Below are 11802 nucleotides of genomic sequence, written 5' to 3'. Positions count from 1 at the left end.
TTTAAAGTGTGACACAAATTATTTGCTAGGCTGGGTTATCAAATTGTGGAGTGAGGGCGGTTCACAGGTGGTGTGAAGTATGTTTTCCACTACTTACCCAGGGTCCAGTTCTGTTAATTTCTGCGCTATAAAGGATAAGGTGGTAGGACATTTTTTTCCTGGATCATTTAAACTAAAAGCAAATATGATTCACTTTCTCCTGGAGTTTCTGTGTGTGTGAATTTGACTCCTAATTCCTGTAGACTTCTTTGAAAACCCCAGACAGAGTTGTCTTATGGGAAGGTTCTTTCATAATCAGAGGTCGTCTTATAACTTGAGTAACAGACACCTCACCAAGGACACTTTCGGAGATAGGAGATAGGAATGGATGGACATCTTATCTGCTCTGGCAATTGCCATGGTCTTCTGGAGACTAAATGAGCCTATTGTAGTCTATTCTAACTTAGACTAGAATACACTCCACTAACAGAACAGAGAAGCCTCCTGAGACAACAATTAACCTCCTCCCTTCTTTTAGTATTGCAGTTCTCGGCTTGCGAATGACTGGGCATGTCTGTGACCTATTGCACCAGGGTGACTGAATTCATTCGGATTCCCAAGCACCTAAATCTCCCTCCTCGGATTCCCAAACACCTAAATCTTCCTTGCTGCAGATTAAGCCCATGACCACTTGTCCTTCTCTTGGTGGACCTGGAGAACAAGTTGTTGCTCTCCTCTGGACTACCTCCAGTTTATCCACATCTCTCTGTTTAGAGTGTGGTGCCCAGGACTGGACACTACTCCAGATGAGGCCTCCTCTTTATGAAGTAGAGCGGGACAATTACTTCCTGTCTTACATATAACGCTCATGTGAACACGCTCCAGAATGGAATTTGCCTTGTTCACAAGAGCATCTCATTTGGATTCATAGTTATGGGAAGTGACCATCTTTTTCTCCTGTGTTTGTACAGCACCTGGTGCGATGGGATCCTGGTCCATGAATAGGACCAGAATAGCTAATAGGAATGGGGTTTCCAGAGGTGCTTGAAAAAGTTAAGATTGAAGGAAATGACCTGGAAAACTTTGATATGCAGCCACGTGAAGTGATGTATTTAGGAACATAAACGTTGCCAGGTGGGATCAGATTTGTCCACTTAGTTCAGTCTCCTTCCTACAACAGAGTCACTATCAGTGATTCAGGAGACGATGCAACACACTCTACATCAGGCCGTTAGAGGAGCCCTCCTTGATCTTCTTCCTTTGCTACATTTTAAAATATGTTTTGCGCTAATTTCCTACGTTGGGGTGCAGGGCACATGTCAAACGCTGTAGAAATGAACGCTAACATTTGCAGACTATGCTAAAATATCAGTCCTGTTTTAATGTCTTCTATAGCCATCCATTATCTCTCATCTCCTGAACAGCTGTCTCAGATTTGGAAGCAAATAACCGCAGAGGTTTAAAGAGGAACCCGGTTGTGGAGGCTGAGTAATGGGAACACAGAATGACTTAAAGGATGCACAGTGCAAGGGCTGTGGTGGCAAAAAGGGAACAGCAGGGTTTGATGAGGCCCTTCTCTCTCTTACCCCTAGTTGTTATTATATTATGAGACAGAAGATGTTTATACCTGCCACATGATGGCAGCAAGGTTACAGCGGAGAGAGAGAGAACTGCCAGCTTTCATTTGCCTCTGCAGTTCCTACCACAAGGACTTTCGATCTCGCTCTAAGTCACCACGAAAAGTGAATCCTTTCCAACCGGTTTCTTTGTACAGGCCTGGCGGTCGCTGTGCATCCAGAGGTTATCTCTTGTCTTGGATTGTGAGGAACCATCGGCTTGTTCGATATTTGTACAGCACCTGGTATAGTGGAGTTCTGGTCCATGACTGTCTCCCCTCACTGCTGTGGTAATATCAGTAAATAATCCTGTATCAGGAGGAGAGAGAAATTTTATCTCAGCTACTCCCTTACTTTTCTCATCATGTTAACAATTTTGAAGGAAAGCATTCCACTAAAATAAAGTTTTATTTTCTTCTATTTCATGACTGAGAGGTGGTCTGAGTGATCTTCACATTCACCTTTGTTTAACCAGAAGTCTCTCTGGAAGCTGCAGTAAAAAGCTCCAGTTTTGAAAGAAAGAAAGAAAGAAAGAAAGAAAGAAAGAAAGAAAGAATGTATTGGTAACTGTGGGAGTGCTAATTTCTGTGTTCTTTTCCTGGTACATCGAGTTGTTTAATGGGACACATGCAATGCAAATGCGATATGGTGCAAGGAATGCCCAATTCTGGCCACAACTTAAAACAAGGGAGATACACATTAAGGGATATAGTGAATTCTTGCAGTTGAACATTATTAATCAAGATTGCCTAGCTTCCTCCAATATATGCTGGGTCGGCCAGGTATAATGGAGCGTTTTCATAAAGAAATGAAAAGTGGGAGATCAGGGCTGTTATGACAGAGGTCAACCCAGATGATCACAATGCTCCTTTCTTGCCTTGAAATCTATTCATTGTTTCTGCTTGTGACATTTAAAAAAGGATATATCCATTTTCTCAACCTCCATAGCATAGTTTTCTTAATAAAAAATAGAAAGCAAACACTGATTTATTTGTGTTTAGAAGAATGCTTTGCAGTTCACTTTTTGGGATACTGAAAAACAAATCGAATGCAATGTTTTTCGGTGACAAGATTCACTGGGGGATGGGGGAGTGATTTTAACCATCTCTGTTTAAATCGGTTACAGTACTTTTTATTAAGGGTCTGAACTCTCTAGTTCCCACTGATAGTTTTCCACCCAGCTCTAAAGTGTCCAGTAGTCAATGGTGTAGGTGACGGGAGACTGAACTAACATTCTGACCCACTCTGGCAAGTCCTATGTTCTTATATCATGTAATTCCACTGGAACAATTTACCAAGGGCAGTGGTGGATTCTCAATCAATGGCAAGATGAAAACCAAGGTTGGGTTTTGTTTCAAGATATGCTCTAGTTCTAAAGGAATTGTTTGGGGGCAGTTCTCTGGCCTGTATAATACAGGAAGTCAGGCCAGATGATCAGTGTTCCTTCTGGCTTTGGAATCCTATTCTAGTCAGTTTTTGATAGAGGCCTTACTATTAATATCACAAGCACCGAATAGCATCGCTTAGGTGCATGTGATAAATAATAAATAAGGAGGCTTATTTTTTCTCACTCTCCGACACAGGGGAAAAAAGCACTGGGATTATATGTAAATGCAAATGAATTTGCCTGTCATTGATTATTTAAAATGCGCTGGATCCCCTGGGGGAGAACTGACCAAGGATTCATGACCTGTGCTAAGCTTAGCTCCATCGGCAGGCATGCTGCTGTTCGGCTGCACTTGTGTCCTCGTGTGGTGCTCCGTGCCAGGTAGGGAGCAGTAGCCAGCACTAGGTGCAGTGTGGGGATTTTTAGTACCTTGGCTGAATTGAGGAGCAGCCCCTGAAGAGCTGAACGCTGAGACTTGCCAGACAGGAGGCTGGCCTGGGAGGCCCCCATGGGGCTATCTGATGAGCCAGTTGTGTTATCATTCCCTGCTCTTCCTTTAACAGGTTCGGTGGCCGCCGTGACTTTGACCCAGCCGAGTTCTGCACTTGCGAAGCCAGGCAGTTCCGTCACTCTGGAGTGTGTCGCCTCTGGGTACAATATCAATGACCACCACATGCACTGGACCCGCCAGACCCCGGGGAAAGGCCTGGTGTGGATAGCCGCCTTCAAAACAGGGGGCACCACCTACATTTCTAATGACTTCAAGGGCCGCATCACCCCCTCCACCAGCGGCTCCACTGGCAAGCTAAAGATAGACGGGCTCACAGCTGCAGACACGGCCACTTACTACTGTTCCAGACACAGTGAGCACCGCCTCACTTCCTCTCCTACAATATCCCCTGAACTGGCCTCAGACGCCCCGGGCAGAAGGCTCAGCAAAGGGTCTGTGCGCCACTGGAATCCAAAGACATCTTCAGTGGGGCCCGGCCTTCATTTCAGGCTCAGGGGCCGCAATGTTAACCTCCAGTTTTTCCAACTGCTTCAAGCTGGAGGCAGCGTGACCTGCTGGCTGAATCCTTGCCTGGCAGATCAGGACATTTGGTTTCTGTTCCAGGCTCAGCCACTGAGCCAGAGTGTGGCTTTGACCTCAGCTGCCTCAGTTTCCTTTCTCTGTCCTGTGTGTTCTGACTCCTCACAGACAGGACTGTCTCTTTGTACACACACACCTACACACACGCACACATGCATGCACATGCACACACGCACACACACATCTACATGCGCGCACACACACACACACAGAGGAATAGAGGTGGATTAAGATTTCCTGGGGCCGTAGGCCAGAGACAGTGGGAAGCCTCTCACCATTCCCTTCTGCCTATGGTCCTGCCCCAGTTGCACCTGTTCGACCTGATGCCTCCCTCCCCCACAGCCCCCCCATTCTGTCCCTTCCCCAGGGGCAGGCCCCACCCATGTTCCAACCAGCCCCCCCATTCTGCCCCCCGGCAGCCCAACAGCCCCTTTTTCTCCTCTCTCCCCCACCCCCACTGCAGCACCAAGACTGGAGAAGCTCTGTCTCCACACCAGGGCTGGTGCAACCATTTAGGCGACCCAGGCGGTAGCGTAGGGCGCTAGGATTTGGAGGGCGCCATTTTCTTTGGCAGCAACAGCAGAGGCTGGATCTTTGGCCACCCCGGTTCCACCGGCATTTAGACAGAGGGAGCTGGGGCAGGGGAGCATGGGGAGGGCTGCCTGCAGCAAGTAAGGGGGGACTCCCCGCCCCAGCTCACCCCTGCCCCACCTCATCCCCGAACACGCCATAGCTGCTTCACTTCTCCCACCTCCCAGGCCTACGGGGCCTAAGCTGATTGGCACCACAAGCCTGGGAGGTGGGAGAAGTGAAGCAGCTATGGCGTGTTCGGGGACAAGGTGGGGCAAGGGTGAACTGGGGGGGGTGCCTCAGGGTGGACGGTTGGGGGTGGAGAGCTGCCGCAAGGGGGATGCCTCAGGGGGGAGGGGGGAGCTGCAGCCGGGGGCGCCTCAGGGTGGAGGGGGGGAGTTGCAGCGGGGGTGGCACCTCAGGGCGATGGTGTGGGGGAGGGAGGTGCAAGGTGGAAGTTTGGCCTAGGGTATGAAACATCCTTGCACCGGCCCTGCCCCACACTACAGCCTCATGGTGCAATGGGGGGGTGAAAGCTCCTCCAGTCGCAGGGTTCCAGTGCTGGGGCTTCCCCTGGTGCTTCTCCCACCTCCCGGCTTCTGCAGGGACCAGGATCGGGGCCCTGGTGCTTCTCTCCCCTCCCGGCTTTGGCAGGGACCAGAGTCGGGGCCCTGGTGCTTCTCAACCCTCCCGGCTTCTGCAGGGACCAGGGTCGGGGCCCTGGTGCTTCTCTCCCCTCCCAGCATCTGCAGGGACCAGAGTCGGGGCCCTGGTGCTTCTCTCCCCTCCCGGCTTTGGCAGGGACCAGGGTCGGGACCCTGGTGCTTCTCTCCCCTCCCAGCATCTGCAGGGACCAGGGTCGGGGCCCTGGTGCTTCTCAACCCTCCCGGCATCTGCAGGGACCAGGGTCGGGGCCCTGGTGCTTCTCTCCCCTCCCGGCTTTGGCAGGGACCAGGGTCGGGGCCCTGGTGCTTCTCTCCCCTCCCGGCTTTGGCAGGGACCAGGGTTGGGGCCCTGGTGCTTCTCTCCCCTCCCAGCATCTGCAGGGACCAGGGTCGGGGCCCTGGTGCTTCTCTCCCCTCCCGGCATCTGCAGGGACCAGGGTCGGGACCCTGGTGCTTCTCTCCCCTCCCGGCTTTGGCAGGGACCAGGGTCGGGGCCCTGGTGCTTCTCTCCCCTCCCGGCTTTGGCAGGGACCAGGGTTGGGGCCCTGGTGCTTCTCTCCCCTCCCGGCTTTGGCAGGGACCAGGGTCGGGGCCCTGGTGCTTCTCTCCCCTCCCGGCATCTGCAGGGACCAGGGTCGGGGCCATGGTGCTTCTCTCCCCTCCCAGCTTTGGCAGGGACCAGGGTCGGGGCCCTGGTGCTTCTCTCCCCTCCCAGCATCTGCAGGGACCAGGGTCGGGGCCCTGGTGCTTCTCTCCCCTCCCAGCATCTGCAGGGACCAGGGTCGGGGCCATGGTGCTTCTCTCCCCTCCCAGCTTTGGCAGGGACCAGGGTTAAGGAACAGTGGCTGGTTCCACCTGCTTGGCAGCTGGGACTCTGGGTTTCTGCTGCTAGGGCCCCCCAGTTGGCTGAGCCCCCGGGCATGGTCCCCATTGGCCCAGTGGCTAATCAACCACTGTGTGTGTAGCCTCTGGCACAGGAGAGCACAGAGTTTGTTTGCAGCCTCCAATTGTTGCTGAAACCCAAATGATAATGATTTGGGGTTTTCAATTGTAAAAAGGACCATTACGCGCATCTGGTCTGACCTCCTGCATAAACCAGGCCAGCCTGTCTCACGCAGCGACTCCTAGGAGGATAGTGGGTGGTAAGGCCTGCAGACCTGCACAAGGAGACGTTTAAAGGCCAGGCACATGCTCTCGGCCTTGCTGGCCAGTTTGCCCACTGCTGCAGAAGGTTGTAGTGGTGGGTCTGACCAACAGATGCGCCCTTTGTTGTGCCTCCACCTCACAGTCGCACACAGAACCCACTGAAGGGCAAAGCAACCGCAGCCCAGAGCCGGTGCTGACTTGCTAACGGTGCTGCAGCCTGGAGCAGAAAACGGTTGCTCCACCGAAGCCTGGCCCATGACAAACTAGCGAGCCAGCCAGCCCTGGTTTGAATACAGAGCCTGTCTTCTCCTACCCAGCTGTCTCCCAGGGATAAGGCGTCTGGTCTTCCCTGACAATGGCAGCTCTTTGCCTGGTCCCTACTCTTTGACCTGTCCCACTGGGAGGGCCCTAGCAGTAGAGAAACTCCTGCCATTGTAACTCTCTGGTTCACTGGAACTCACAAGCCTTGCCACCATGCCATGGGGCAGCCTTTGGGAATTCCCTAGAGCACTCGTGTCAGAGCACATGGAGGATGGGCGCAGTCTGAGGCCAGGAAAAACCATTCACAATATCTATGGTCTGTTCTCTTGCATAACACACCCCTGAGAACCTAACCCCATAATTTCTGCATCAAGGCCTGTGCTCTGTTAGAGCGACAGGGTATCTTTCCAGTTATGGCAGGTGCGTCTGATATTGTGATGCTGCTAGATTAGGAGTAAGGAATTTGGGGTTTAATCCCCATTCTACCCTCATCGTGTAATAGCCAAGAATGAATAACGTACGGCCATTCTGTACAATGGCGGCTCCAGGGCATGAGACAGGGGATGATATTGTGTAATGCCACACATGCTTTCAGCCACGGGGTGGGAACGGCCAGCACCAGGCTGTTCTTCACAATGGTCTCTCGTGATTACTTGGCGAATGCAGAGGAATGAGACAGAAACAGCAACATCCATTAATGAGCAGATGATGGCAGCAGAGCTCTGTGTGTCTTTAGCTGGAGTTCTCATTTTCCTCTGCAGCTGTGGTCAGCTCTGAAAACCACAGGGACTTTCGATTTCTTAGAAAGACACAGCTGAAGGCCTGCCTGTCTTAACCCCATGTCCTGCCTACTGCCTAACCAAGTGTCAGGCAGGGAGAGATTTTCCAGGCACTACACAGTTTTTGTGCTGAAAACAATTTCGGGAATGGCGAGTTTGAATGAAAACCCCTCCAAAATAGAACTGGATGGCACTGCACAGCTTTGAAGAGTCTGGCTCAGCAAGGGGATGCCTTTCCTCCCTTGTCATCAAGGTTAAAAGGAAAATTGTTCTGATAGGGGAATTGAAGGGGAGTTAAGGGAGCAGATCCTCGCTTGGAGTAAATGGGTGTAGTGCCATTGGCTTCAGTACAACTACATTTCTCCTCCAGGCGAGTAGAAATTCTGGACTTAAATGTTCATGTTGATTTTACACTTCAAATTGTGACAATGCTAATATGGAGTGAGATTCTGTTTGCCATTACTCATGTCAAATAGGACTTTGGGTAGATTTACACTGGGCTGAAATGAGACTCCTATCCTCTGACACCAATGGAGTTACTCCTAGTTCAAACTGGGCTGAGTAAAATGAGGAGTTGCAAGTTACTACTCAGTTCTGAATTATGAAGACTTCTACGATACTTTTTTTGTAGCTAAGCTTTTTCTTCCATTAATTACCCAACCTTTCCCCAGTTTAACAGACCTCAAAGATGACCTGATGTTTTGGAACATCCATCCTGTCCATCACTATCTCTGCACCTCACAAATGTTAATTAATTTATCTCTACAACTCCCTGGGGTGGTAGGAAACTATGGCTGTCTCCACTTCGTAGACGGAAATTTATTGTCCACGGTCTCCACTGCTCGGTGGAAAGAAGCCAAACTCTAACTGACCAGGGTTTGGAAGAAAATTCACCTACAGTGGGGCTGTTTCTTAAGTGACAACTAGGGTCTAACCTTTCTTGGAATCATCTTGTATGTTGGCATAGAGGGGCTGATCTAACGCATTGGGCAATTCCTCTGTTCTGGTCACACTCAGAGTATGTTGCTAACAGAATGTTGGGAATCAGTAAGAAAGGGATAGACAAGAAAACAGAGAATATCATATTACCTCTATGTAAATCCATGGTTCACCCACATCTTGAATACTGTGTGCAGATGTGGTCGCCCCATCTCAAAAAAGAAATATTGGAATTGGAAAAGGTTCAGAAAAGGGCAACAAAAATGATTAGTGGTATGGAATGGCTGCCATATGAGGAGAGATTAATAACACTGGGACTTTTCAGCTTGGAGAAAAGACGACTAAGGGGCGATATGATAGAGATCTGTAAAATCATGACTAGTGTGGAGAAAGTGGATAAGGAAGTGTTATTTACTACTTCTCATAACACAAGAACTAGGGGTCACCAAATGAAATTAATAGGCAGCAGGTTTAAAACAAACAAAAGGAAGCATTTTTTCACACAGTGAACAGTCAGCCTGTGGAACGCTTTGCCTGATGATATTGTGGAGGACAGGAGTATTACAGGGTTCAAAAAAGAACTAGATAAGTTCAGGGAGGATAGGTCCATCAATGGCTATTAGCCAGGCTGGGCAGGGATGGTGTCCCTGGCCTCTGTTTGTCAGAAGCTGGGAATGGGTGACAGGGGACAGATCACTTGATGATTCCCTGTTCTGTTCATTCCCTTTGGGCACCTGGCACTGGCCACTGTCAGTAGACAGGATACTGGGCTAGATGGACCTTTGGTCTGACCCAGTGTGACTGTTCTTATGTTCTTATGTAAGGGCTGAAGGTTTCAAAGTAGTATAACTGGATTTTAGATACCCAGCTGTGATTGAATTTTAAAGTGGTTTGAGCATCTTTCGTTAGGCACTTTTAAAAGTTCCTGTGTGAAATCAAATCTGCAAAGGCCATGTCCTGTGCTTTAACCACAAGAAACAGGGTGGGGAGAGAAAGAGGTGCGGAAAGACAGATGGGAGAAGGGAAATTTCTGAAATGCAAAATCATTTGCCTGCCTTGTGGGATATAAGAACATGTGGTGATACCTGCCTTGTTTGTCAGCGGGACTATTTGACACCAACCTGTTGTGCTAAAGCAAAGGTCAGCAGCAGTCATGCTGTGGCTGCGTTGTCTTTGCGTTATGGCCTTGTGCATCTTGTCAGGTGAGCAGCGAGGTGCAGCGTCTTGTAAGGTGGGAGTTTTTCAGGTCTCCAAGGGGTTGATGACATCAGGAGGTTGATGCTTTTGTGCTTATGCCGATCTCTGGCAGTTTTATTTTGTAACAGCCACTTCCAGGGTGTCTTGCACCTTCCTCTGAAGGGTCTATCGGAGATTAGCTGACTCACTGCTGTGATGGGATAGGATAATTCCTCTGTGTTTCTTTTACAGGCTCCGTGGCAGCTGTCACTTTAACCCAGCCACGTTCTGCTCGTGCAGAGCCAGGGAGTTCCATTACCCTGGACTGTGTCGTGTCTGGGTATAACATCAATGACCACCATCTCCACTGGGTCCGTCAGGCCCCTGGGAAAGGTCTGGTCTGGGTCACAGCTTTCAGAACAGGTTTCACCACCTTCACCGCTAACGAATTCAAAGGACGGGTCACCCCCTCCACCAGCGGCTCCACTGCCAGGCTAAAGATAGACAGACTGACAGCTGCAGACACGGCTACCTACTACTGTGCACGAGAAACACAGTGCTCGCTTCCCAGCTTCCTCTCCTACAGTAACCTCTGGGGCAAGGGGTTCGTCTCACTGAGCACATCTCTCTGCATGAAATTCAGCCCTCTGCCACAGCCTGCACATTGCAAGAGTCCCAATGCAGCCCTCAAAATGAGACCCTGGGGTTAAATAGGCCATGGGGTGAGCCCCCTGCACAGGGTCAACTTCACCCTCAACAATTAATCTTGTGTCCTTCCCATAACAGACTGCCTGAGGCGGCACCATGATCTATTGGCTTGAGCTCTGGGCTAGGAGTCCGGCTCGCTGAGTTCTGACCCACTGCTCTGTGGTGTGGCCTGAGGTCATTCACGGCTACCTACCTGCCCCTTTCCTTTCCCACCCTCGGGTCTCTTGTTGGTTTTATATGATAAGCTCGTCAGAGCCAGACCTGTTGCTTGCTGCACTATTGGGCCATGACAGTTTTGCCACAAGGAACAATAGTAATTAGTAGATTCATGTATTTTAAGGCCAGAGAGGACCATTAGAATCATCTGCTCTAATCACCTGCTTAACACAAGCCAGAGAACGCAGCACAGCTATTCCTGCGCCAGCACCAGAGCTTGTGGCTGAGCGACTGCGCTGATGTTAGAGAGCGTGGAAGAGGTATTAATGGATTTTAAGGCCAGCAGGGACCATGTAGTCTGACCTTCAATTGAGCACAGGCCAAAGAACTTCACCCATCTGGCTGTCCTGTTGAATTATTTGTGGGCACAGATAGCTATTTCTACATCATTCCTCTATCGTTATCAATGCGCACGCAGTGGCAGAGAAGTTCTCCAGGATGGATCTCTGGGATTTCAGGGGCTGTCATCGCTGCAAACCATGTGGCCTTTCCATTTCATTCCACGTCACAGCTGAAGTTCTGAACTTCTCCCATTGACTGCCATCTTCGTAACCAGCACCGTCCAGAAGGAGAAAAGATATTCACAAATATTATTCTGTTTTTTACTGTACCATTTTGGAAGGATGAATAAAAGGCCTTACGAAATAACACTTTAGTGCATTGCAGAGTTTTGGCTAAGCGTGAGACTTCATGCTATATCGAGTTTGGTTAAAGAGAAATTATTGTAATAAGAGGATTTGAAGTTAAAGGGTCAGATGGTAAACTGGCTCAAAGACATAGGCTTCCCTGGAACTACTCTAATATTTCAAATTAAGACAACGCAAGTGAGATTTTGTTCCTGTTACTCGTGTCAGAGTCGTGCTTTACTCCATGAGTAGGTCCATTGGAGCTAATGTTTCTCACACCTACATTGCTTTATTCTAGCACTCCTCCTGATTTACACCTGGATGAAGGAGAGGAGAATCAGCCTAAGTGATCCCAGTAGAACTACTCCAGATTTACACAAGAATGTGTGACTGGAGAATTAGCCCTGACGAGTCAATGGAGTTTCCATGGAGACTCAGTCTCATTGACCCCCAGTGGAGTTACTCCTGCTTTACGCTGAGGTGAATGAGAAAAGAATAACTCATCTTGATTCCAAAGCATTTGCGGCTCTATTTCTAAAGGGATTCAGGCAATTTTGAAAGCATTTGGAAATGCCAGGCTGCCTAATGCTCAATGAAGTGATCGAGTTTTAGTTCCTCAGATGCTTCTGAAAATCCCACTAGTC

The 11802-nt window shown here is 49.7% G+C and overlaps 1 gene segment (V, D, J or C); it reads left to right on the top strand.

Moving 5' to 3' along the window:
• Nucleotides 1-3274: 3274 nt before the first annotated feature.
• Nucleotides 3275-7549, top strand: LOC115642269. The segment is given in 3 exon segments: nucleotides 3275-3363; nucleotides 3546-3845; nucleotides 7476-7549. Coding segments are annotated over 3 exon segments (423 nt in total).
• The last annotated feature ends 4253 nt before the right edge of the window (nucleotides 7550-11802 follow it).

Source organism: Gopherus evgoodei, unplaced genomic scaffold (genome assembly GCF_007399415.2).
Source record: "Gopherus evgoodei ecotype Sinaloan lineage unplaced genomic scaffold, rGopEvg1_v1.p scaffold_39_arrow_ctg1, whole genome shotgun sequence".
Taxonomy (NCBI): domain Eukaryota; kingdom Metazoa; phylum Chordata; order Testudines; family Testudinidae; genus Gopherus; species Gopherus evgoodei.
This window is presented reverse-complemented; position numbering and strand designations above follow the sequence as displayed.